At 36.9% G+C, this 25,715-nt stretch overlaps 1 protein-coding gene across 2 annotated transcripts in view; it reads right to left on the bottom strand.

The window, feature by feature from the left end:
• Positions 1-303: 303 nt before the first annotated feature.
• Positions 304-25,715, bottom strand: part of LOC124155949 (copine-8-like) — a 30,044-nt gene continuing 4,632 nt past the window's right edge. The window contains exons 4-9 of one of the 2 annotated variants that reach the window (XM_046530183.1): positions 22,331-22,462; positions 21,508-21,636; positions 19,793-19,925; positions 3,990-4,217; positions 3,675-3,853; positions 304-751 (exon numbers count right to left, since the gene is read on the bottom strand). In XM_046530183.1, coding sequence (XP_046386139.1) covers positions 404-751; positions 3,675-3,853; positions 3,990-4,217; positions 19,793-19,925; positions 21,508-21,636; positions 22,331-22,462 — 1,149 coding nt within the window. In that variant the 3' untranslated portion in view covers positions 304-403. The remainder of the gene's footprint in view (positions 752-3,674; positions 3,854-3,989; positions 4,218-19,792; positions 19,926-21,507; positions 21,637-22,330; positions 22,463-25,715) is intronic. The other variant, XM_046530184.1, reaches the window with a different exon arrangement.

Genomic DNA, 25,715 nt, shown 5'->3' with positions numbered 1-25,715 from the left:
ATCATTGGGATCAGAAGAAACCTCATGAAGTACCCTCGCCTCAATGGGCTTGGATTGCAGAAAATAGTTTTCTCATAAAGTCTGCGAGCTTACAGACATCTTAGATTATCGAGCCTATTTTAAGGTTAGCTCTTTGTAAAGTTTATTAAAAAAGATTATATATATTCTCCTTTGAAAGTAATGGTCAACAAACGTTACCTGAATATTTGTACTTATAAAGGTACATAGTATGAAAGTCTTTTAAAAAAAGCTACAGTATCAACCTTTGTTAGGTTTAAAAACCATATATAGATATACAAACAGTTTATAAAGTTCATATGTATTTTTTTAGAAAGTAGAAAGAAGATAATAGTTAATAAATACATGCATATAAGTTAAATGTGCAGCTTGGGAATTTGATTTTTCAGTGTACCACAAGAAGCTCAGGATCTGGAGGTAACACAATTGGCTGGCCACCTTGAGGGGCAGGTTGAGGCACAATCCGGTTGGCCTGCATATAGCCCAAAAATTGTGCTGGGATTTCAGCGAGCACTTCCTTAGCAAGCCTCACTCTTGCAACAGTAGGATCAAGTCCTGGCACCATGAAATTTCGCAGAGGAACAAATTGAACAATGTCTCTTACAGCTTTTGCACCACTAGGAGCAACCAAAGGAGTGCTATCAGCATCCAATTCTTCCATGGCAGAAAAATCAGCACCACCAACTCCAACGATGATAATTGACATGGGTAGGCTGGATGCTGACACAATAGCCTTTACCGCAGAGAAAATGGTCAATTAATCAACATTTCATTCATTCATTTCAATGGTACATTAGTCAACATTTAAATAGAAATTTATCAACTATAAAACTGAAACCAACAATGGTTAGTATTTTTATACCTCATGCATTAAGATGGTTATTCATCACTAAGGTGCAAGGCATATTGGCTTCTAGGGGCTAATAGGGTGGTTACCTATTTTTTTTTTAATTGCCTAAATTGAAAGATTAGTATTCAGCTAAATGGGGCCATACGTATGGCCGGCCGTAAGTTTCTTATGGCCCGACCCGAAATTACGGCCTATACCGATTCTACTCTCGAGGGGCCATATCGTATGGCCCGGCCAAAAGTCTTAACGCCCTTTCTGCAGGCGAGTATGAGAATTATAATTGGTACTATAGGTTGGGTTCACTTTTTTTTAACACTAGTCATTTTTTGAGAAGGAAATTTGTTCCAACGTGGCTAAAAAATTAATTCCATGTTCCTTAACTGAAATGGACTCTTATTAAAGGATAAATTTGGATTTTCTTTTAACTCTGATCTGGCGGTAGACGCTGGAGATCTTTCAAAAAAGTGATGAACGCAAATCACGGACGAGAAGAAGCAGAAGAAATTTGTACCCTACAGTATTATAATATTCGTGAATTGTACATGTAATGGATAGAGTTAGAACATGACATCCTATTGTAGTTCTAACACCCTTTCTCTCCTTCCAATGGTGTAACTATTGTCTCATGGCTGCAATAATTTGCCCTCAAAAGCCGTAGAAATCCAGCCAATGCACGAAATCTAAAGATGAAATTGAAACTTTAAGTTTCATTAATTTTATTATCAGAGGCTTATGTTTAGGTAGCGGTATAAAATTAAAACATCAATATGAGACTATCATTCTTTCCTTGATTTGTGGACGACATTTGTCCTTAACGCATCGACTTACTGAAGATTGCCTTACTGCCAAAAAATGTGTTGCCCTATGTTTCTTAGATATCCTTCCTCATGAACCGTAATTTTACGAAAATATAAAACATTTAATAGTGGATATTTCAAGCTACCTACAGATTTTCGAAACATATAAGTAAGAAATCTGCTAGCAAATGTAGCACAAAAAGCAAATAAAAGCCCGTTCCTCCATTCACTTTAACAGAGCATCCATTAAAAGAGTATTTCTAACTTTTTAACTACAAGCGAACTTTTAGTTCATCCACTATATGTACTTACGAATTAAGTAACAACTTCTTTTGACACGCGGAAATATTTAATGAAAATATCATCATCGTATGCGAACGGATTACACGTACCCCGTATACTCCTTCTTTCCATATGAAATCGGCATCTTTATTTTATATATCTAGCCAATACCCGTTGAATATGTGCTCCCCTGCAATATTAATATATTTCTTGAAATAATAGCTATATAATCGACGACACTCTGTAAATTTCTTCTATAACTCCGTAGGCGAGCAATGTTATTTCGTATGGCCTGAGTTATGGCCGCCTCCTAGGCAGGCCATAGTATTACGGCCTTTAGACCATAGCTACCGCCCGACTTAAGGCCTTTCACTCAGAGTAGAATCGCTCGAATGCCATACGTATATCTCGAGGCCGTAGTTACGGTCGATTTCGACTTATGGCCCGGCCATACGATTAGTGGAATAACCCTGCTGGAGTATGTATTTCACACTTTTAGATTTTAAATGACAATATCAATTTTTTGCGATTAAATGAAAAGTGAAAATTTTCAAGTGGGCGAAAACGCATCGGGTTAGTATGAATGCTGGGAAAAGCCTGTGTGATGTCATTCTGGTTCAGGCTGCTGCTGTGTGAGGCCACCTTGGTGCGAGGCTATGAGCAACAATGGAGGCTGCTAGCAGGTAGCGCTTGGCTTAAATAAGGATTATTAATACCCTATCAAATGAAGGAAACTTTTCAACCATAGGCAATTTTAATAGGCGATTATTAAGAAATGTTTCCCTGAGCTCTGTGCCTCATGCATGCATTGGTAATCTCAGACGATGTAAAACTCCTATTCTCTATAATCTACCCAAAAATTATGTTGAGATGATATTTTGACAAATGTAAAAATTTAATTAAAACTTGCAACTTGAGGTGCATACAAAAAATCCATATAAAATTGTTGAGCAAAAATAGGAAGGCACGATGCATTTCTCCAATGAAAGTCTGAATTCCGCACACATGCATATCACATGCAAAATTTAGTTGCTCAGTCAACAACACAGAGATTGATTTGATTCAGCCCTGCATTCAATTTTCCAATAAGAAAATCTTTTCATAGCCACATACTTCTTCTTTTTCATACCTCAAATCGCTTGATCTGCGTATCTCTAACATGGACATCATTTACAGTCATTTCTACCCAGTTGCTCTTCCATGATTATCTTTATCAGACCATTATATTCTATAATATGACTGATTAAGTTGCCTTAAATTATTCCTGTCATTTTCAGAATTGACTTCTCTTTCCTCTAACTTAAATTAAAATATAGGTAAAGGTTACCCACTAGGTTGATCAATTTTATCTCCATCATTTTGTAGCACCACATCCCAAATGCTTCCACTCTTTGACTTCTCTGCTGCTGCAAAGTCTACGCCTCATTTTTCTACCATTAGATGCTCCAAATGAAGCATGTAATGAACTGCTTCCTCAATTGATTCTATTCACAGGGGTAGATTAAGTAAACACAGTCTTCTTTTTGTAGAATTTTCTCTTTTTATGGGCTATTCTACTAATTATTTAGCACTTGCACTTTCATCAGCTGTCCAGGTAAAATAATTCTTCCAATTCCTCAATTTTTTTATTTTCTTTGTTTAATACTAGTCTCGGCTTCTTCACTCTTACATTATAGCTTCTATGTGAACTTATTTTTTACTGAAAAATTATACCACAGATTTCTCACCTGAGTAGTTCTCAGCATATCTGTAATAACACCATCTGTGATTATGAGGAGGATGAAATAGTGCCTCCCATCTCTATAAGCGCCAGCAAACTTAGCTACATGATTTATGACTGGAGCAAAGTTGGTAGGTCCATACAGCTGAATCTGCCTGATACATGCATGGTAAGCACTTAAAACACCTGAAAAAGAAAATACGGCAAATGAGCACAAGAATAATTATCCCTCTTTCCAGAAAAAATCTAGCAATCCTCTTAAACTTTGTCTCACTTCCAGTTCCACTAAAAATTTGGCATAAATAAAATGACACTAACTTACCACTGACTCCTTTACAGAAAGGGTTATCAGGCTGCATATTCACAAAAAATTCATGAGATATCCTCCCATCTGGAGGAAGCCTGGCCCCAAATCCAAGGACAGGGAAATGCTGATCACAATCATAGTCTTGGATGATTGAACCAACTGCCTGGATAGCAATTTCATATGAGTTAGGACTTGAACTTATGTAATGAAGCGAGTCGGGAGATGATGGGTCACCGTTTGAACCTGCATTGAAAGAAGAAAAAAGTTTATGTAAGATCCAAATTCAAATAAGAACTCGGTAAAACTTGGACAACTTTCACTGACATCACCCCAATGACTAGGCAAGCTTGAAAAAAAAAAAATTGGTTCATTACTAGGAATTGATATCACAGTTGGTCTGTTGAATGCCAACAGACATTAGAGTGAAGATGAAGAAGAAAAACAAGCAAGAGAAAAAGAGGCTTATGTCAAAGGAATCTTCTGAAGCAATTGAAAATTATACTATCTTCAGCCAGTCTGGTTAAGAATAGTCAAATTGAGTCATTTGATGTAAAGGTAAAATTCTACCTCATGGACAAATGATAAACATATAGCAAGGTGATCACAAACAATAATACTGGAGATAAATCAAAGTTGACCGGCATATGAGAAGGGTTCCTTCAATAATCCATTTGTATTAAGCTGGTCAGCGCACAGTAATCTATGTACCACTAAAGTTGGACAAGTTTATTACTTGGAATAGATCATTTCATGGTCACTTAAATCAACACTAAGATTTTGTAGATGCCAATCCATTTTGAAGCCATACCCCATTTGCAGCATGTGAATTATTAACTAGTTTTTATGCATTTATATAGATGCTGCGTAAACCATGGTAAAACTTAATGGTAGATGATACAATAAGAGCAAGTGAGGTGAGTAGGTTATGAGATGTACCAGCCAGACTTAGATTTTGTGATACAAAATCAAGAACAAGAATAAATTAATGGATAGAAAATTTTTGAAGTTTTAATGCATGTACATATTACTTGTTAGAGTCAGCATTCTCTCTTGGTACATAACATTTCATGCCACAGCAAACAGTTCTTGGATGTTCCTGAGACCATTCATTACTTAATCTTTTTTATACTACTTCTTCAATGGTAATTTTAACATTATTATTATTAAATTATTATAATTGCAAGTCACCTAGATTAAAGAATCATCATTATGAGTCAACGATCATAAGATTGGTTTGATGCAGCTCCATTCTGCTTTTTCATAGAGACATTTCTTCTCTTTTACATCCTTATTAACATATCCAATGTAATTTATTTGGTGCCATTCATTTCCCTTCTACAATTGTTTTCATAAGGCCATTATGCCTCATAAGGTAGCCAACTAAGTTTTTCCTGTCTTTCCAAAGGGATTTTACAAGGCATCTTTTCTCCCACTCTTCTGGGTAATCCCTAATTCAGTCGAACTATTTTATCTTCATCATTCTTTGGTATCACCACATTTCAAAGGCTTCCACTCTAGACTTATTTGCTTTTTTGTCAATGTCCAAACCTTGCTCCCTTAGAGAAACATGCTCCATATGCAGCATCTGATGAACCATTTCCTCACCTATTTACTTGTATTCACAGCTGTATATAGATTCTTCTTTTTGTAGAATGCCCTCTTCACCTGTGCTATTTCTACTCCCTATTACTTTCTTACTTCATCCATCATTAATTATTCGGCTTCCTAGGCAACAAAACTCTTTCGCCTCTTCAAGGATGTGTTTTCCTAATTTAATGATGTTCCTAACCTCCTCTGTTTTGCTGCATACTAATATCTTAAACTTCTTCTTGTTGATTTTTAGAGTCAATCTGATGATAGTCATTGTCCTTTCCATATTTGTCAAAGTCTTCTTCAAATCCATCTCCGTCTCGGCTAAGACAACAATGTCGTCAACTAATCAAGGCATGCTAATTCTTTCTCTAAAGATATTCTCATCTAAAGCTTTTTCTTTGATTTCATTGATGGTTTTAACAATGTAAGCATTAAAATTTAAGGAGGATAGTGCACATCCTTGTCTTGCTCCTTTCCTTATTCTTGCTTCTTGAAAGTAGGGTCGAGATTTTATCACAGCTACTTGGTTTTTATATTAACTGTGCCCAATTATACAATCATTGTAGAGCACTCCATGTTCTTTCAGGGTTTTAACCATTGAATTTCATTCCACATTGTCAAAGGCCTTTAACAATTCGACAAATGCTAAGAAAGTAAGTTTTTTCTTCCCAATTCTTTTCTCTATGGGCAGCCTGTGGGCTAAAATTGCTTCTTGTGCTCTTGCTTTTCCTAAATCCGAATTTGCCCTCATTCAGGAGTTCTTCTACTCTTTGTTCTTTTCTCCCTTAAATGATTCCTGCCAGCATCTTCAATCCATTTGCTGTCAGGTTTATGGTCCTAAAACCTTCACACTGCTATGCTTCCTTCTTTTTAGGATTAGGAATGATGATGTTCTTCTTGTAGTCACTTGGTACATCTCCTATTGAGTACATTTCACAGCTGAGTTAAGTCTTCCCTCCAGCATTTTTGATTAGCACTGCTGAAATACCATCTATTCCTGGCTCCTAATTATTCTGTAGGTCTCTTTGTAGAGTCAAATTCCGATCTTAAGAGGCTGGCTCTCATGTCATGATTTTTCTACTTCAGTTTTCTTCTACAGTAGACTCTCGTTAATACGAACAACGTTGTTACGAAGTTCTCGTTATTACGAAGCAAATCGTTGGTCCCGTCGAAAGGGCCTATCCAAGCAATAGTAAAAGAAACGTTATTACGAAATTTTCGTTTTTACGAAATTACGAACCTATGTCCCGGTCCCGGCTGTTACAATACGAACTTTATTACGAAGTTGCACGCACACGTCACGGTATTTAGGTGGATATTCACTACACTTAAGTTTCAATAATTGCGCCACGTTTCAGTTATTCTCGTTTACTGTGCCTAAGAGCGTCAATTATGGTTCTTTATTCAGTTTACACGCAAAATCATATAACTAGCTTCATTCCTGTGTAGTCAGGGTGCCCTACTCATAACCGTTCGTAAATAGGATGTACAGTCAGACCTCTTCCTATGCACATTCGATTTACGAATTTTCAGAGATACGAGCATTCAAAATTTTCAAATTTCAAATTTGGCGCCTTTCGATTTGGCCGATACTACGCGGTGTGGCGCTGGGAAACTCTCACTGTGATCATGATCTGAATAAGGTATCAATGAAAATGGAGTGAATTTAGGAACTGTTCAACGTTTCACCCGTTCTTCGTCACCGCGGGGAGCTATTTTTTCGGCTCCGAATGCATCGCAGGCCCCGCTAGATCAGTTCGCCACAAGCTTGAGTAAGCGCATACGTGTAATGCAGTGTTGCATCCCGCAGGATAACCTTACTCTGCGATAAATTACATAGTCCGGCTGGCGAGGGTTGTCCGATTACGGCACAATAGGATGGGCGGATAATCCTGCGCCAGCAGGGTTTAAAGCCAACCGCTGTCCCCCAAACGCACCTCACACCCTCGCCTAGTCATACAACGTTGTCAAATGCATAAACGAACACCGAAATACGCCTGATCCACCAAAATAAGCCCATTCTTCGAATCACAGAACAAGTGATTATTCCTCTAGGTCCTTGACGCTCGTCGTCCCTTCCGGATCTTTTCTTCACGGAACACTTTGTAAGCGTTTCCCTTTCTTACATGGCAGCCTTGCCCCCTCCCCGGACCTAGACCATTTGGTCTGTAATTGGACAACTCTCGGTGGCCGGACTGTAATTTTATCAACCAAGGAACAAGGTCTTGGGACGCATCGAGTTTGAATATCGGAGTTCATGTATTCGGGAAGATATCAACCCTCGAATGCGTCATGGCGCAGTCTTCTGTTGAAAAACTGAAACGCATTTTCCTGTTTATATTTCTTTCCGCGTATTATAATACACTATTGCTTTCGACGATTCCTAAAAGAAACGTTCTTACGAACTTCGTTATTACGAACCTCCGATTTTCGGTCCCGTGAACTTCGTAATAACGAGAGTCTACTGTATATACTTTTTGCACTGAGTTTGCTTCTGATGAATAGCTCTCCTGGGTATTCTTTCCATTCCTTGACTTTCTTCATTTTCAATCAAAATAATTCCATCCTTGTCCCTTATGGCATTATATCTTGTACTTCCTTAAAATGGCTTTATTTTATTCTAGAGGCCGCTTCCACTTCCTTTGTACAAGGTTATTTTGCACATCGTAACATGGGCTCACCATTCATGCTTCTCTGGCTTTCCTCACTTAATGACAAATATCATTCCTTAATCTCATGAAGCAAGTCTTTCCTTCGTCAGTTTTCACTTTCTTACACTTTCTTTGTTCTTTGATAAGATCTAGGACTTCATCCATGATCCATTGCTTTTTCTTAACAACTCTACTTCTCCCTTGAAGCCTCCGGAAGTCCATTTTTAATATTTTTCTAGTTATCCTCAACTGATTTCTTCATCATATCTAATTATATACTGCTCTTACTCTTTCTTCTTGAAATGCATGTTGATGTGGTGGCTTCTTTAGTTTCTCTAATGACCAAGTCTTCTTCACTGATTACTTCAATTTCACACAGCTCTTTCTATCATCACTAGAGTATGATCACTGTCAGTATCTGCCCATCTACGGAAAATCGTAGGGTTTCTCTTCCTCATCGGGAAACCTTTCCTTTCTGTAGAATGTGGTTTTGCTATTAGTGGGCCCCCATGCCCCAATGATGGCGTTGGGATTCCCTACCCCCTCCCTTCCATCCATACTTTCTCCCTGGAGGCATTGTCGGGCTCTCATTGCGGTGACGCCTCCAATCCTTTTTCCTTCACTGTCCATCCCCTACCAAGGTGTGCGGGTGAAAAGCCAAGGCTTGCAGACCCGGCCCTCAGGAGATTAACTCCGCGAGCCCGTCCTGGGTCCTCATTCCACTAGTCAGTATCTGCCCACGGGTAGCTTTAGCAGTCCTTCATCTGGTTCCTAAACCTCTTATTCACTAAAATTGTTAAGTTGATATTTTCTGTCGTTTCCTGGTATTTTCTATGTGTATTTTCTCAGCATGTGATTCTTAAACAGAATGTTGGCTATCACCAATTTGTGCTCCGTATAGAATTCAAGGAGCCTTCCTCCTCTTCCATTTTGAATTTCTAATCCATGTTATCCAGTTATTCTTCCATCCTTGCATTCGCTGACAACAGCATTCCAATCTCCTTAAAAATAAAGTTTTCTTCACTCCTTACCTGTTTGATTAATTCTGGGCATCTTCGTAGACGCCATCAACTTCTTCATCCTTGTAGTCAGTCATAGGCATGTAAAGCTGTACCACTACGGTATCTACCAGTTTAGACTCTAATTTTACCATAACTATCCTTTCATAGTACTGCAGGAAGTTTTTTCACATGCATCACATAAAATGTTATGAATACAAAACAAATATTTTAAGTACGATTCCAAGTTTTAGGCAAGACTGTACTTCATACCAAAGAGGCAAAAGAAAAATTGGTGCACAAGTTGATAGGGGCAAACCAAGCACCATATTCTTGCAAAAAACAATAACATACAACTAAAAGTTCAATCCTATAGAGAAAAGTATTGGAGTAGAAACACCACATAGATTTGAGGGTCATGCTCGGACTGATGGCAAGTACAAGTTGGAACTGATGCATGACTAAATATTTATAAAATTAAGAGTAACTTCATAGCTTTCCAATTAGATTGCTAGCTCACTTGAGCTATGAATTCATCATCATCATTACTCAACAATTATAAGATTGGTTTGATGCCGCTCTCCATTACTCTAGTACTAATAAAAATATTATTAATCATACACATTTTGCATGATTCAGAGTTTAAAGGATAAGTGGTACCAGAGATGAGTGAAGAACCAAGAGGTACTGGACTTAGTTATTTCAGGCTACTTTATTAAATTTGATTGAACTACGAGCACCAGTTACAATTTTAAAAAGGAACTATGTAGTTATAAAATATCCAGAGAGTTGCACAAAGGTTAAGAAAAGACTTAGCTGTTTCACAAAATAAAATATATTTGCGACCGGTTTCGATACAGCGTATCATCATCTATCGAAACCGGTCGCAAATATATTTTATTTTGTGAAACAGCTAAGTCTTTTCTTAACCTTTGTGCATCATGAAGGAGTTTCACCATGTTACGCCAACCACCATCGCATATATCTAGAGAGGTTGCACAAAAATCTATTATCGGTAACATGTCTGATATTAAATAAAATTAGAAACATTAAAAAGATATTTCTCCAGGAACTTACACAAGATTTGAAAAGCATTAGTATCAAGAATTAAAGACCATTTTTTTCCTTTATGACCGCTCTAATGCAGTCCGAGAAAAATGTAGTTGAAGCAATCAACACATCTAAGGCTTTGATCATCATTTCATATTAAGTTTTTAATATTTGCTGCATTTATAAGTTAATGCCTTTCCTATGCATCCTATTCAATAGTTGAGATATACAGAAACACCTCTTCTCTAAAGTGGCCACAGCTGGTTCTACAACAAAAGTAGTTGCAGGGTTGAGTGTCTACTGAGTAGGGAATGACACTTTAATTTTTCTGTATCACTGGTCATTTACAAGTGTGATCCTGGCAGATATTAGAAGTTATTTGAAAAGATTTACTGTATGCTTACAGGACTTATACGATAATCATTGCTGCATACACCTAGGTCTTTTTAACAGTATGTTTCATCACACCTTACACATAAATGTAGCGAAAGCCTAAATCATACAATCATTTTTTTGTTCTTCTGATTGATAGCTCCAGCGATAGCTTTTCATGGACCAAAAAAGTGATTGCTCAACCCACCATTTTCTGAAATGGCCATTCTGCCATCCCTTTTTCTTTAGTTCTCACTACATCTAAAGCTAAATGTGGGTTACATTCTCTGTCAGTAGCCGTGCATTCTAATAGGCTGAAAGATGGTGCCGGAGATGGTTTAAGCCGATGGAAAAAGGGACCTCTTTAGTTATGGAAAACTAATGGATTCACATCCGAGGAGCGGAAAATGATAAAGTGAAAAGATTATTTTCTGCTATCTTTAGAGTGATCACTGGAGTTATCGCGCAAAAAGGACAAAAAAAATGGCCCTGCGGTTCAGACTGAAAGACCTGAAATGATATGTACGCAACAGAATTTAATTTTGTTATTTTTGTGGGAAATGCTGAGTGAATTGCTAGAAATACATAATTCAAGAAAGCAAACTTTAGATTCAATGATTATTCAATGCAAAAGAACTATCATAAGAGCCATACATTATCCAAGCTCTTACATGAGAAACTAATGCTTTTCCAATCATATTGCTGGAGTAACAATAACAAAAATTTATATTCCCTATGAACAGCACCCATAGCGATAAAAAAATTATAGATTGCACTTTATGACAAAATTAATTTGCAAAAAAATCCAATACAAAAAAATGATAACAATTGATTATGAAATAATTATTTTAAAAACAATTTTAAGTCACAATGGAATGAATTCACATATGTTTTAAAACCCTTTGAAAAAGAAGTTTATAGGTAATATTCAAACTATCCAAACCAATATCAATTATAATTTCATTACAATGCAATAAGAGTACCCTTACCTCATAATTCATCACGCAGCTATTATGCAGTAAAAAATTCTCTTTTCAGAAATGTGATGCACTGATCAAGAGGACCACACCACAATTTTCTACCTTAAAGGTGCTGTGCAAATAGCAGTGAATTGTGAAAAGAATGAAACTAAACAACTGAATCTCTAGTGATTTGTGCATCCTAAGAAAACATTTTCATGCAATTGCAAATAATCTATAACAGCCATGAGATACACAAATATGAAAACCCATTTAATTTACCAACTATTATTTACTAACACCAAAAGTTTCTATCTAATCAAAGTCACAAAATATGAAAAACTGATATGTCAGTTCAAAAATACATACAAGCTAGAGTTCATTCAAATATCATGCATTGCCAAAAGATTAACATGTGCCAGCAGACGTATTAGCACATACTATCACCATGTGGTGATATAATACTTCATTAAATAAGAGATTTAATACAATCAAAGAAGAGGATAAAGTGCAGAGAAGGAAAAGAATCGTTCCAATGTTAGCCAAACACAGTGAAAGAGAGTGAAAGGGCCTACCCTATCTGTTAACAGAAATAATTTCACACTCACTTAAATTTTGGTTTTAAAAATAACTAACTAACAGATTAATCTTATGGACAATATTCTATATCATTGATGCAAATTGCTATTCAGCCTCCAAATTGCCTTCATGAATTATGAACTATCATTCTTTCATCAGGGCTGATTAAATTTTAGTTGTGGAAAGAGTGGAAATGTCAAGACATCGAGCACCTCTAAGGCCTCAGTTAGTATGAAACCCTAAAGCAATTTTCATCAGCCATTTGATGAGATTGAATAATATCCATTACTAGGCGATAACATTATCAAGAACATGACTTTGACAGAACAAACCACAACCATTAACAAAGTAGAAATTTTTATCACTTGACTAAAAATTACAGAGTGGAGGTATCATAAAAAGCATTAAATTTTGTACTATTTTTTATACATTTTTCGAATTCCTAACAATAATTGACATGATTTGAAACACAGCTAACAAAAAACCTTCACATCATTAAACACCCATTTGCAGACCACTGTAAGAGAAGCAAAAACCCACCTGCAAACAAAGTAATGAACTTCCTTCAGATACATGGGAAAGAATATGAAGAAACCAGCACATCAAATCCATCTAATTGTAAAAAAAAACTAAATTAATAGTTAAATAGGTAGCATTATTAACTAAACTTCCGATGCGTTCCCTCAAATATATTTATCACTATTCTATTTATTACAAGGGTACGAGTATACATCACACCTGTGAACCTTCCAGTACCTACTGTTTTAAACTCGTCTGCTTACATTTGCACAATTGTACAAAACTTGCACAATAAAATTTCAGCTTATTTTAGCTGTATTTTTAAGACAGTTGCAATCACAAAAGGTCTAGTAAATAATTTTTACTTAACACATTCAGCCGGAGCACGTCAATTGAGCTGCGAGCCCTTTCGCCGCCTCCGTACGTGAGTAATATCCACCTCTGAGACTTGTGATCATGTGCATGGCTTTCATCAAGCTTCCCTCTTTCGACCACTGCGCGCCAGTTGTAAATAGCAGTATTTGAATGGAAGTTATGGCTCAAAAAACTCTCTCTATTTTTCTTTCTTATTATATCGGCCGATTCTGACGATTTTCATGAAAATCTGGCCCGCATTGAATGTGTTGAGGTCCAGAAATTTTTTCTGGACTGCTGATATCAGATTGAGATGTGACCAGGGATCAAAAAAGTAATAATTCCTGTGAGTAAAACCTTTAAAAAGCATTGATTTAAGTAGCAATAAAAATGTCCAAAGGTGAAATAGTCAATTGAACAAGCTAAAACATTTTGCAGAATATATGCCAAGTTAAAAATATAAAGTACAAAGGTGTAATTAGGATAAATCACTATTGTTTAACCTCCGTCACAAAAGTTGAGTGAACTACAAGCTGTAAGTTAATTATGAAGCTCGGAATATACAGAGGAATGATGAGCTGTGAAAAAGAACATCATTATATATTAAGTTCATTAGATTTTAGAACATCAAAGTCAATGGGATTAAGGTAACTAAGACTGTGCTGGGGTGATCATGTGCTGAATATAAATTTGCCAAAAACTAAATATTATGCTATTAGTGATATAAAATGTAATGTTAGTTCTCTATGAATAAGTAATGTTCCTAATGATGTTCATTAGCAGCATAAGTGAAATTGGAAAGGTGGTAGAATTCTGCACTCACACCTTAGCAATGTCTAGAGCCATCTGCAATCTTCTTAACACAGCCACAGAAGCTTTGTTGAGGAGCTACAACCATAAAAACACAAGCTAAGAGAAAGAAGAGACTTCAAACACAGCTTAAAACACAGACTAAAACATTGAACAATCAATCATTTCCACCAAATAACCAAAGTTAATCACTTCACAGCACATTTTTTTTTCCAGTGACGAGCTGGCTCAAAAGTAAAAAAAAATGAAACTTAATTTGTGATATTAGCTTAAATATAGTGACTACATCCACACATGTAACATATGTGAGGAAAATATATTCAAATTGTAAATTATGTGCACAAAGAATGTTAGCCCACTGTGTAGCATGGCCTGAGTTCTTGCCTTTCCTCATTCACAGTTGCCTGTGACCATAAAGACAGCAAAGACCCCTACAGAAATGTAACTACATAAATGTAGCTATAATATACTCTAGTTAATATGAACAACGTCATTACAAAGTTCTTGCTATTACAAAGCAAATCGTCGGTCCCAAAGAAAAGGCCTATCTAATCTACAGCATTTAAGTTCTCCTCATGTGCTCAATCCAAGAGTGTCAATTATGGTTCTTTCCTCAGTAAGAGGTACTTCAGTATGCAAGCAACATCTTATAATACGCTTAATTCCTGTGGAATCATGATGACCCACTCATTACCACTGGTAAATTGGATGTACAGTTAGTCGTCTTCCTACACAAATTCGAGTTATGAACTTTCAGAGAGACAAACATTCGAAAATTTCAAATTTGGTGCTTTTTGAGTTGGCCAATGCAATGCGGTGTGGCGTAGAGGGACTCGTACTCTGGGCATAATCTGAACAAAGTATCATTTAATCCGATGTTAAGTCAGTAATGCTTCAGCGTTTCGCCCACAGATAGATAGCAATTTTTTTCGGCTCTGGCTGCGTTGCACGCCCAGCTAGATCAGTTCTTCACAATCGTGAGTCAAGGCACAATAGGGTGGTTTCCTATTATTTTTTTATTGCTTTAATCGAAAGATTATTACTCCTGGAGTACGTATTTCACGCTTTTAGATTTTTAAATGACGATATCTATTTTTCGCGATTAAATGAAAAGTGAAAATTTTCAAGCGCGCGAAAACGCGACGCTTAAGTATGAATGCCGGGAAATATCTCCGTACGTCGTATTTCTGGTTCCCCCTCCCACCCGGTGAGGTGACCTTGAGGCGAGGCTTAGCGCTGATACGTCGCAGGATGCTAGCGGATAGCTGATTGCTGGATGGTAGCGCTTGGCTTAAAAAAGGTTTATTAATACTAGAGATGGGTCGAATAGCAGATTTCTCGAATTCGAATATTAAATCATTGCTCGAATATTCGAATACCTCGAATTTCGAATACCTCGAATACTAAATGATGAATGCTGGAATGTTTGACTTGGTTGCCTATGCAGCAGGCAACACAAGATTTTGGGGAGTAATTTTGATTTCCTTTAAATGATTCGAACAGGAATTTAGCTGATTAATGAATATTTTAATTTTATGGAAACAATTGGGCATATCATTAATTCAACTAACATCGCTTTACCCCCACTTCTGCTGCCAAGTGCTAGCTGACAATCTGAGGCATTTTGCAAAATACAAGCTCTATTCCACCGGATTTTCTTCAATTATTTTCAGTCCATCTTTGGGAGTTCTCACGAGATAAGAAGATGAATTGGAATTGCTATCAGGGAGAAACCAAATATTCTGAGAAAATATAAAAAAATTTGTCTGGGACTGTAACAATTAAGATTTATAGCACCACTCATTAATTGTAACTTGATATATGCTTTCGGAAAAAAATACAGCATCAACTTACGAGAAGCTCTGCTGCTCATATCGAATTTCGCCAGAATGCTAAGTCTCCATCGTATTTTGACATTTATTTCTTTGCGTAAAATGCTTAAATAAACTCAGAAATACGTCGTGTTTGGTCTTATTCTTTTTGAAATTACGCGCACAATACTAATATTTCAATTCAATAAAGGTGTAACATCAATTGACTAAAGTCATTCTTAGACACCTTTTGTGCTAATAGATGACTCATGCAGCGGTTGACCTCCACAGAAATGGGGAACTTCGAAGCTGGTAGGAAAAAAAAGGTAGTGGGGGAGAAAAGGGAGAGCCGGAAACACGTTTCTATTGTTCTCGTGTAACTTGGTATTTTTTCGAAGCTAAGGTCTTCGTAATATGATCCCTGCGCGAGCTGTGACCTTTTTTTTATTTCGAAGAAGAGGAAAGCCTCAGAGGGGGGGGGGGGCTAGTGCTGAATGGAGAGGGATACCGGATCTTGGGAAATGCGCTAATGTAAGTATCCCACGGTACTCGCACAGCAGTTGACCTCCAGAAATGGGGAACTTCGAAGCAGGTAGCCAGAAAAAGGTCAGTGGGCGAGAAAAGGGGGGAGGGCGTGAAACACGATTTTATTGTTCTCGTAACTCGATATTTTTTTCGAAGCAGGGGTCTTCATAATGCGATCCCTGCGCGAGCTGGGACCTTTTGTTTGATTTCGGAGAAGAGGAAAGCGTCAGAGTGGGTGAGGCGAGTGCTGAATGGAGGGGGATAGCGGATCGTGGGAAATGCTCTAAGGTTGCTATCCCACGGCACTGAGGTTCTCCTGGTGGGGGGAATCGGGGATTTTCAGATTTTTTCACCCGACCATTTTCGGTTCCCCTCTTCGAACTCTTTTCACCGCTAAAATCCACGAATTTGATGTAATTCGTCTACTTGCGTAAAACGGCGCTGCGTGCACTAAATGACTAGTTCTCTACATTTTTCCGAGTCAACTACCAACGACGTGCGTGCGACAGTGTATGACGCGAAATTCAAAGTATTCGAGGTATTCGAGGCGGTACTTTTCGCATAACTATTCGAAACCTCGAATATCGAATACTTTCTAATATTCGAGGTATTCGAGTATTCGCGGATACTATTCGCACATCTCTAATTAATACCTTATCAAACGAAGAAAACTTTCCAAACTTAGCCAGTTTTAATAGGTGATTATTAAGACATGTTTCCCTGAGCTCTGTGCCTCATGCATGCATTGGTAACCTCAGACGATGTATAACTCCTATCCTCTCGTGTAGAAACTAGGTCCCTGTGGCGTCATGCGGAGTGGAATCGCATGGGCGCCAATCTGGCCTTTTTCAAATGAGGATAAAATTTGACCCTTGCCATTCGTCTAAACCGGTATTTCAAAAACCAAATAATTTGTGTATTATGAATACACTAATGGTGGGTAACGAATCGCAATCAATGCCTTTCGTTTTCTTTGATGAAGGAAACTACCCTATTGTGATGCAGAGCTGTATTCTGCTGGATAACCCTACTCCTCAATGCCTTTCATAAGTTTACCCACTTGCCAGCAAGGTCTTGAAATACATCTTCTTCGTATATCGGGGTCTTACTGTAATCGGGAAGATATCAACCCTCGTTTGCATCATGCCACATTCTTCTATTCATAAAATGAAATGAATGAGCTTGTTTTTATATATTTGTGCGTAATTTAATTGTGTATATTATACACTTGACTCTGAAGCTATTTTGCAGTGTGACTATAAGTTCTGGAGATTGAAGAGACAAGAAATTTTGACGAAGCATGTTATTTTTCGATGATTCCTAAAAGAAACGTTCATACGAACTTTGCTATTACAAACCTCTGGTTTTCTGGTCCCATCAACTTGATCATAAAGAGAGTGTACTGTATTATGGACCCAGAATTTACTGATAGTCCAAAGGGTAGATAGCCCAATGGTTTGATAGGGATTTAAACCACTTCCTTGCCCATATTACTGAAAATTACAAAATAACAGTGGAGCGGACAAGAGGATCCTACTAGAGGATACTAAGACCGAAAATCTACAACGACCCACTTCTATTATGCATGCATTTTCAACGTTGATAACAGCTCTATTTTTGTAAACGATACATAATTTAAACTTACAGTACCACCCATACATTTATCTAACATTACTAGAAGCAATACTCATACTAGTTTCCAAGCTATGGATCACCAAAGTTGGTGCTTAGCTCAAACACCCAAAAAAAAAAACAGGCATATTTTAGTTGAATATGTGAAAAAAATTGTTCAAATGAATTTATCGAAGTTAAGCATTAATAATAATAATAATAATGAAATTGCAAAGCTGAGCTAGGAATACTATGATGTACTTAGTTTTCCAAGTCCCTATTCATCATTTAATTATTCTTATCCAAATTTGAGTGCATATGACTTAATCATAAGGTTCTGCACCACTTCTAGTCCTCAGGGGATTAAAAAATCGATATCATTAAGCACAAAATACATTATACTCCTCTTAACGATGGGTTTGACTTGATGGGTGCAGTGTACAATCTGAGCTAATTTTGCACGCACTTTTTAAAATTTTGCTAATTTTGTTTCCACCAGCACAACAGTTCATCAATAATGTAATTCTATCCTCTATTTGTTAAAGAAACACATGCATTGACATAGCAAAATCAAATCCTTTGCTGCTCGTTGATCTGATTCCTCTACCAGAAATAATGCAGATACAGAATAAGATGGAATTCGCTTTATGACTGGTCCTCATGAATGGATTAACATTGTAAAGTGAGGGTTTTCTGTACTATGCCCAGCACATTTTCAAGGATTCTGGTGTATAACAAATTTTTATTATCTTATTATTCAGATCTAGTATCCATGAAAACTTGCATAGTAGCTAAAAATCTTGCTGGTATGCATGATCTCATTGATCATGCATACCAGCATCATGCATTGGTGTGGTGTGGCCTAGAAGTCACCTACCATTCCATTTTGGTGTTTGTAAAGTAGTCATTAGGGGAGCGAGGTTGTAGTGTGGGTAGAGTGTTATTTGACTAACTGGAGGGTCTTGGGTCTTCAAACCCTTGGTGAAGCCAACCAACAACCCTACACAACAATCCTCAATGAGAAAACTGGATCCTTTGACTAAGTGAGAGACATTCACATGTCTCTGGCTAAGCCTGGGGTGAGCTCTGTCCTCACCTATCCATAACAACTTTCGAGTTGAATTGATTCACTGAGTGTTGGAATGGAGTCCTCAATTATTTGTTTCAACACATTCTATACTGGGAACAATATACTCTCCCACCATAACACAACAAACCTTGAATAAGGTCAAGAACAGAGTAAAAGCTTATAGGAAGGTTTCAAACACCCTTTGTTTCATCAAAAACCTATACTATTTGATACTAGGCACGCCTAAGTCAAGTATCGCATGATTCAAGTGTAGTGAAAATTTATCTTGTAGAAAAAACTGAACTTGAATGAAAAAATAGTAATCTAAGTGCAAGAATGATATTAACCACAACTAAAAAAGTAGACACAACCCATCACTTCTTAACATTTATAAACCGTATTTTGAAACTTAAAATTAATCCTCAATGCATATCTTAAGGTGCAATAAAATTTAGAATAGACTTCAACTATACCCGACTTCCTGATCATGAAGAATATAAAATAATTTTACAAAAATATTCCACCTACATTATAGGGCAGTAACAGCTCATGCAGGAGATTCAACGATGATTAAAACACCATAAAATGTATTCAAATGTCCATGCACTTGAGGTAAATCCTAATCAAATTCCTGATGCTTATCAAAACATGATGCCATATTGCAGCAGTTAAATTAACTTCCACACCATTTTGCACTACTTTTTTCCATTTACTTTCCTTTTTTTTATTTTGAATCAAGGATTCACAAACACTCATGAACATCAGCAAATTACACATTCAAAAATATCATTATATTTACATGAAGACCAATCTCTGCATGCATTTTATATCACAAAATGACATCTCCTCAGTGATACATATACATAGTATACTTTTTTTTTAGCAATGCAGGCAGTAAAAATGCTTGAAATAATTACCTGTAAAGTCAATGGCGAAAGAACAGTGAATTTGCGTGCCTCCTTTTAAGTACTCCAGAAATGAATAGGTTTTCTGCAATTCATAATAAGTGAGTATAATTTCCCCTGAGTTGGTGTAAGATGACTTCTTTTTCTAAAATAAAAACGATGTAAATAATATAAAACTGTAGAGTGAACAACTAAAATGATATTGATTGCAAATTAGAAAAAAATTCAAGTCTTTCAGAGATGAACTAAAATGCTTGGGATGGAGAGGTTGGGGAATTTCATGATGCACTAGTGGAAACGAAAGGAAACAGTAAAAAAAAACTAGAATGGGTAATGGGTACTGAAATAAAAAAATACATGAATTAACATGGGAAACAAGAGAGCCAAGAAGATATGGTCAAATGTAAAAAAAGAAAGATAAGATTAATTACAAATGGTATGGAGAAGGAAAGAGATACATTATGTTCCATAGAAACAAAATGGAAAAAAACAAAAATGGTGGAAAGGAGAGAGTGATTATCTGAAAAACTAAAAAAAAAATGAGATGGAATATGGAACGTACAAAAGTTAAAATATTATTGGGCAGTACAAATATGGTAAACTTCATTACATTAATATTCAATAAATCAAATGGTAAGAAATTATTTGAAGTGATGTAAAAAGAATTAATTATTTGCCCCACAACAAACTGAGAGGCCAGAACATCTAAAACTAAGACCTGGCACTGATATCATTGACAACACATTATTAGCCCAAAAACAAGCTATTAAATTTATGTACCATGTCCCTATTCGCACACCAGGTAAAATCTTCTTTGCTAAATCCAAAATCCTCACCCTTCCTTCTTTGTATATCCTTACATGTGCCTGCTTTATTAAAGCAAACCCTTCCCAATTTCTTCCAAATTCTACCTACCATGATCACCTCTCCCGTTCAAGAAATAACATCCACTCCAACCAGTATTCCAGCTCTCTCTGTCCGAAAGGTCCCAACCACTCTGCCTCGATCCTTACAATAAAATTCCCGAAGAAATAAAAAATAGCAACTCACTTTCCATATTTTAAAAGAAACTAAAACTTCTCCTAGCTGAAAAGTGCTACAACAGTGTTAATGAATATCTGGAGGACGCATTGTAAGTGTTGTAGTTGAGACAATTTCTCATATATACTGTGACAATTGACTGTCGATATTGCGGTGTGGGAGAAGGTGTGTGGCCTGCTCGGGCTAGAGCAGTCCGTCGAGTCTGTCCAAGTTGGTCGGTACGTGTGTGTCGGTTCGGTCAGTTGGCCGCAGTCATGGTGCGAAGTTCGCTAGATCCATTCGTGTATGGTGTATCATATCCTTTTTGTCTTTTGGAATAAAGTTCCAATACCCAGAGAACAACTGTGCAAATTGATTCACCCCTCCCAGAGTAAGGTAATTTCCTAGAGGGCAACTAGAATGCCTATTTTTTCCATGCTTCTGTTAGTATTTATTGATCATCTGGACTCTATTTTAATTATATACTTATCATATTTAAATGATTACTATCTTGGGAATTCCTAAGATCCTGGTAATTTCAATCTTCGTGTATGAATGTAATTGTATGTCAATTTTATATTGACTTTAGCCTTGCAGATGTCTGTACTGCCAATGGCGAAATAAATTTATTATTATTATCACTTACTAAATTTCAAGAAAAAATCAATTAGAGTGTCTTAATCGGCAAAATTTACTAGAGCCCTTACCATTTTTTCTCTATTGACCAAATAATAAACATTTTTTCCACCAGGACCCTCACTTAAATCTTTCAAGGTTGTATCAAATTCTCCAATGAAACTGTGGTTTCCACTCCTATTCCAATCATAACATGCTATCTGTAAAATAATAATGCACATAATTACTTATTCAGTGGTTTACAATAAAAATAACTAAATACAAATGCATATAATTCCCAATTATCAAAATAATTAAAACATAGCATAAAATTTGTTTTCTAAGTGAATACGATAGATCCATCCTTTTTCCAGAAATCATGGTTTCAATAGATTTTTATAAATGTAAGTATTCCTCCTCTTAATAGCAATAAAAATTTTGCCTCTAAAGCTTCAAAGCTGTGGATACGTGGTGGTAACCAAACCAATGCATTCAGTATGGGCACAAGCATTATGAACAACTGCAAAATATGTACATTTTTAAAAATATACTTGAAGGATGTTTCAGTCTTACAACAGGACTAACTCTAGCTTTTGTGACATAAAATATAGCCTTATTCCTTAAATTTCAAACTTACTACTAAGCATCACAGAAATAAATACAATAGCCTACCATACCCTTTCCTTTCAGCTAAAACATGCATGACTTTTTTGCCACTTTTTGTATCAAAACAAATATACCATTACATCAAATGGTGAATTAACCTCAGAAACTGACATGCGAAAACCATTATCATGCAAAAGGACCAAGACTGGATTGGTGGCTGCAGCTCCCACTTAGAGAAGCTGAGCCAGCTGATGAGTGAGCATAGCATTGGGTTGAATACATTTCAGCAATGCGCTCACGAGAACTTGCCTTGATTGTGCGATCCATGTCACCATTGCAAAGAGTACGAATGGGAATTGTGAATTTTTTCCATTCTGGGTTTAGAGTTATTTTAATCACTTCAGTCTTATGCACAGGATTGAATTCTCCAGTCTCCATCGCCTAGATTTATTAAAAATTATAAGTTTACAGATGTGATAACCGAATCCATATATATATATATATATATATTATATATTATAAAAATATATATAGGATGGTCAAGAATCCACATTCTATACATAGGTCTAAATGAGTACCAGCATTGACTCACTTTTAGAACTTAGCTCACTTTCAATACAGACAGGCACATAAATACATATTTTGTTTTTTTTCCAAGGGAAAGAGGGATTGAGCTATATTTTAAGTACTAGTTTGTTGCACAGGTTGTTTACTATATCCTTGTTCCATAGATTTGTCTGGGTTTAGAGGGATTTCAGACACCTTGACTATCCCTTTACCAAGACCAATGTCCTTTCAAACAGAGGGCAATTTAACTGATGAAGTCATGGTAACGGATTGATAAAAATTACCTAAAAAAACTAATAAAACCTTCTCTTTGAAATGTGACAGTGCTAATTAGAATATTTTATAAAAAGTTGAAGCAAGAGTCTAATGAATACAACATCTTGTTTCCTCTTTGGAATACTGCCACAGTTGTAGTATAGATGCTTACTTTTGAGCTGTCAACTTCAATTCCATTACACAGATTCTCCCTACCATGTCAATACCTAATTTTTCATATCACCAGCAGTGCTTTGATGTAGCTAAATCATTCCCTTAATACCAAAGGCTTTTACATTTTGTCCCTTTCCATCTGCATGAATAAGGCTGGAATTATGAGTGAGGACCTAAAGTTTCATACAAGAGCTGCTACTCAGTGTGCCTACACTAAAAACTTGTAGCAAATACGAGGGTAAACTTCAAAGTAAGGTGTCTAGGTGAAGCACTAGGGGCAATCTGCCAAAACCAATGTGTTCATTGATGATTTGAATCATTACTTCATGGAATTTATTCATTCAATACCAATGTGCTCCTTGGTTCCTTCACTACCACTCTCGACCGCCACAAAGCATTCGACCACTCATTGTTGGCATAGCATCTGCCTCCATGGAGCTTTCTCTCACATCTCTGTCCAGGTGTGAAATTCGGTCAGTCATTTTGACCGCAAAAAAGGTGGCACCTATCAACATTCATCGCCATTTGGTTGAAGTTTACAATAAAAAATGTATGGATGTTAAAAACGTTCATAAGTGGTGCTACGAATTCCTTTCCCGTACTGAAAACGTCCACTGCCAGGTGGGTGCCCAAACAGCTCACCGAAGACCACCAGAGGCAGCACGTGGAAGAAGTTGAGCACTGTTTTGAAGAAGAAGGAGATGATTTTTTGGATTCTATAGTAACAGGTGATGGGTTCATCACTATACCCCCGAGACGAAGCAACAATCTAAACAATGGTGCCACCCAACATCTCTGAAACCGGAAAAGGTCAAACTAACTCTGTTAGCAGAGAAAGTCATGGCAACTGTCTTGGGACAAAAAAGGAGTATTATTGATGGATTTCACACTGCGTGGAATCACTATCAATTCAAGAACGTCCAGGGATACTGACAGAGGGAATCTCATTTCATAAAGACAATGCGTTGTATTGTTTATTATCACACCTTCGAACACAAACGTCACTGACACAAAATTAAAACACTTCTAAAAGCTTAAACGGCAAAACTCTTGGCAGCGAAGACACATCCGCAGGCCGCAACTTATACAACCATACTCCACCGTCCACAACAATCTCTGTCCACCATCACTTGCCACACTGTTCCTCTCCCACCAATTGTCACATCAACACTCAACTCACATATAACTCAAAATTATTGTTACAGCTTGCCTGCATACAGCTAATCAGATGCAGGAACTGATCTCGAAGTTTGGGTGGAAAGTGATTGGGCACCCTCTGTGCAGTACCACTATTGCACCCAGTGATTTCTAAATGTTTCTCGCCCTGAAGCATTAGCCCAGAACCTAGGAGGGATGAAGTCGTAACAGACAAAGAGGTGCACGAGGAGGTCAATGCCTATCTTTGCATCATGGACAGAAGCTGGTATGACGATGGGATTCAAAAATTCATCATACGGATACGGAAAGTCATCGAGCGTCAGGTTGACAACATCTACAAATAGCTGAAGCCAAGACCTTTCAATGATATCTCCAAAAATGCAAATAAATGTCACATTCAATGACAAAAAAAATTGGAGACCTTACTTTTATGTTTACCCTTGTATCAATCAACCATAGTCAAAGCACGAAGACCAATGTTAGCTTAGTATTTATTAACAGTGCCTAGCTATTATTCTTCATGAGGTGTAGACCAACGTTCATTCCATTCAACATTATTGAATGTCTTTTCTAACTTCAAGAAGGCTAAATATAAAGGCAGGCTTACATGGCCTAGCTTTCTCAACCAGAGTTTCAAGCATTGTATTGCCTTCCTTGTCTCTTAATTCATCCTGCATCCAAATTGGTTTTCTGACAAGTTTTCTTTGATTTCGCCTTCAATCCGTCCTCATATTATAAAAGTGAAGATTTTTTAGGAATGTGATACCGGGCTCAGGGTTTGGTGCCTCCCATATCTGTAAGCCCTTGCCTTTTTTGGTTGTGTTTTTACCATTATGCTCCTCTTGAATTCTAGCAGCTGTAAGGATTTGTAGCAGCCTTGAATTATTACATGCTGCACTTCATGCAATTTCTTACCTAGTGCTCTGTTTCTCCACTGGTTTCATCTTCTTTGGGTTCTTTTACATTTTTAAAGTCTGTCATGACTTTCTCAAATTCCCTTTTAAGTATTTTGGACCACTTTTGTCTTCCTCCACTCAGTCATCAGGGACTGCTTCTTTGAGGGTTTCTGGGCCTCGGCATAGATCTTCAACGTACTACATATTTCCATTTACTTACAATGTCTCCAACCCCTAACAGCAGTTTGCAATTGAAATCTCTAATGTTTTTGCATACTGGTTTTCTATCTCCAGTGTCTCTTGATAGGACTGTATACTGTTTCTGGGTTCCTCTTCATTATATTTTTGTTGATTGGCATTCTAAAATTGCAATGAATGAGTTGAATGTAGATGCAACCACTGGTATTTTAGTGAAAAGTAGCCTTATAAGTGACTTCTGCTGCAAAAGATTGGTAAACAAGAGTGATTTGCAAGTCATGTCTATCCTCCTTTCATAATAGTTGCATCAGGGGGATTGGTGTTGAGTAATCAAATGATGATAACACTTGGTCATACTTGGCGTATTTGTTTGAGCCATGTTTGTAAAGAAATAGCTTCACACCAAATTGACCATGCCTTGTAGGAAAAAAAATGATGATGCAGCT

This window comes from Ischnura elegans, chromosome 3 (assembly GCF_921293095.1).
Source record: "Ischnura elegans chromosome 3, ioIscEleg1.1, whole genome shotgun sequence".
NCBI classification, from domain to species: domain Eukaryota; kingdom Metazoa; phylum Arthropoda; class Insecta; order Odonata; family Coenagrionidae; genus Ischnura; species Ischnura elegans.
Note: the sequence above shows the minus strand (reverse complement) of the source record. Positions and strands in the feature narration are given on the sequence as shown.